Below are 2,500 nucleotides of genomic sequence, written 5' to 3'. Positions count from 1 at the left end.
TTTCTGAGGCACTGGTTACTACCTTGTTTCTTCTTCCCCCCTTTGGAGTAAGTTCCTCCCATGATTCACCACAAGGTCTTGTCCATTTAACTAAAGCCTTTTTCCCACCCCAAAGAGTCTCTTATCCTTCTTGGCTTCCTCCCTGGCCTTTCAGAATCCTCCCATAACTTCTACCTTACTTTGATGAGTCCCCGTACCCTCTTAAAGGAGATTTTGTTTCTTCCTATGTCTTTCCCTTCCCTCAACCAATAAGCCCTTCCTCCTTTAACCCAAGGGTAAAATATGGAGAAAATAAAATATCAATCCTGATTACTGAGTAGAATGTGCTTTATTAAACAGAAGCTGTGAGTTCAAGGCTGAGCCTTAGTCCCCATGTGAAAAATAAGGGTGTTGGAGACATAGGGACACTTGCACACTGGACAGAGGACTCAGTGGTACTTGTGGGACAGAGCATTGGCAACACCAGACACCAGTTTCTGCCAAGCAGCCTGCATATCAGGGGTGAATTCCTTGCCAAAATGAGAAGCCAGAATAATCACCAGAACGTTGCCCAGGAGCTGTCAGGTAAAAGAGAAAATGACACAGAGGCATGCTGAGTACAAGTTTCTAAAGAGAATTTTCAGAAAACAATGGCTAAATACCTACACTCCCTGCCTGCTCCCTATCTCAAGCTGCTCCAATAAACTCAGATAAAATATTATCTAGGTTCAATTTCATTTTTACACTTTTATTCAGTGTTATGCCTACACATATCCCCACCTTCTCTCCCTGTTGCATCATTTCATTTGCCACCCTTACTCATTTACAAGTTGTCTCACTCTTGCAATCACAGAATTTAAGTGCAACAGCGGTTCTCAGAGGCAATTTTGTTAAAATCTCCAACCAATGCAGAAACAAGCCTCAACCTGGTATAACACTAACAGCAAATTTAATATATGTATTTTTAATTTGTTGTATTTTTATTTGAGAAAAATGTCTTTATATTTTTCCCAAAATATTTTGCTGTACTTCAGTCCTGAAGATTCACACAAAATAAGGCTTATCTCCTTCCCTGAGATAGCCTTAATCTACCTAAGGCCAAATTTTATTTCTTCTTGCACAAGCCTGCTATTCTCCAGTATTCTTCATGATGAACACATCCTGTCAAAAGTCTAAAATTTTTTAGCAAACTCAGACAGCTAATAACCCTTCCTGGCTTTACTTCTACTCCAAAAGGTCATGATTACGCTACCCAGAAGCTTGTTCTCCTAACACTGAACTCAACCCATGATTTTAGAGTACTTTGTTGGCCTTTCCAATCAAAGATTTGGCTTCTATTACTGTCCCAATGTAAAAAGCAAAAAAGAGTATATGAGTATCTCTGGGACTCACCCGGAAGTTCTCAGGATCCACATGCAGCTTGTCACAATGCAGCTCACTCAGCTTCGCAAAGGCATTCTTGAGGTTGTCCATGTTCTTAACAGCATCTCCAAAGGAGGTCAACACCTTCTTGCCATGAGCCTTGACCTTGGGGTTGCCCATGATGGCAGAGGCAGAGGACAGGTTGCCAAATGTGTCAAAAAACCTCTGGGTCCAAGGGTAGACAACCAGGAGCCTACAAGATGGAACCATAGCAGATGAAAATCAGAAACTCTCAGAAATCTTAAAGAGATTTCTGGTCAACTTGCCAGGCTCATCTTCCCTCATCATCTCTCCCTGCTTTAAGACCAAAAGCCTACCTTCCCAAGGCTTCGCCTCCAGCCTCTTCCACATTCACCTTGCCCCACAGACTTGTGACAGCAGACTTCTCCTCAGCAGTAAAATGCACCATGGTGTAGGATTTGGGAGTTTGCTGATGATCACAAATGTGCCAGAAACAGGCTTGTCCTGCTATTGGAAGATGGGACCTTTTATTCTTCACTGTGGACCTTCTGACTCCCTCTTCCACCTCTGATACTTTAAGGTCATTGGTCAAGGCTGAGTTGTGTCTTTTAGGGGTGGAGCCAGGTCTCAAGATGGTCAGTAGTGAAGACTGTCCATTGACTTTGTGATAGTGTGCTGTGACTCCTGAGATAACATTTCTTTGTTTGCTCCTTCTCCATCCTCAACAAAAGTTTTTGTTCATTCCCCCTTTTCACCCTCTTCTCTCCTCTCATGCCATACTTTAGGATGGTGCCAATCTCTCCCATTCCTCTTCTTCAGGAAAGACCCACAGAGAGGAGCTAAACCCAAGATAGGGAAAGAGTTCTGTTTAAAGCAGGTATAATGGCTGAATATAAAGGATAGTGACAGTGGCAAGAACAGGGTCAAGAAAAAAAATATACAGCTGATGACAGACTCCTAGCCAGCTCTACCTCTCTTGAAGAATGAAATGTAACCAAGTTCTCTGGAAAGACGAGATCCATACATGGCTACTTTTGGAAGCTAAATAGGCTAGCAAGGGAAGCACATTGGGACTGAGACCTCAAGTCCAAAATACAATACCCAGTAGTGATTCCCTAAAAAGGACAAGCAGAACAAG

At 42.6% G+C, this 2,500-nt stretch overlaps 1 protein-coding gene across 1 annotated transcript; it reads right to left on the bottom strand.

The window, feature by feature from the left end:
- Positions 1–309: 309 nt before the first annotated feature.
- LOC101357341 (hemoglobin subunit epsilon) lies at positions 310–1,810 on the bottom strand. Its single transcript, XM_004389083.1, has 3 exons — positions 1,719–1,810; positions 1,372–1,594; positions 310–557 (listed from the first exon to the last, which is right to left on the bottom strand). Exons 1-3 carry the CDS (start codon positions 1,808–1,810, stop codon positions 429–431), a joined length of 444 nt encoding a protein of 147 aa, XP_004389140.1. The 3' UTR covers positions 310–428.
- Between the last annotated feature and the right edge of the window lie 690 nt (positions 1,811–2,500).

Source organism: Trichechus manatus, unplaced genomic scaffold, assembly GCF_000243295.1.
Source record: "Trichechus manatus latirostris isolate Lorelei unplaced genomic scaffold, TriManLat1.0 scaffold00232, whole genome shotgun sequence".
Taxonomy (NCBI): domain Eukaryota; kingdom Metazoa; phylum Chordata; class Mammalia; order Sirenia; family Trichechidae; genus Trichechus; species Trichechus manatus.
Note: the sequence above shows the minus strand (reverse complement) of the source record. Positions and strands in the feature narration are given on the sequence as shown.

Excerpts from the sequence above, each read along its gene's own strand:
- LOC101357341 (XM_004389083.1), bottom strand. The coding sequence starts at position 1,810 with ATGGTGCATTTTACTGCTGAGGAGAAGTCTGCTGTCACAAGTCTGTGG. Across the intron at positions 1,595-1,718 it reads GGAGGCGAAGCCTTGGGAAG|GCTCCTGGTTGTCTACCCTT; the intron begins GTAGGCTTTTGG and ends TCCATCTTGTAG. Across the intron at positions 558-1,371 it reads TGGATCCTGAGAACTTCCGG|CTCCTGGGCAACGTTCTGGT; the intron begins GTGAGTCCCAGA and ends TTTACCTGACAG.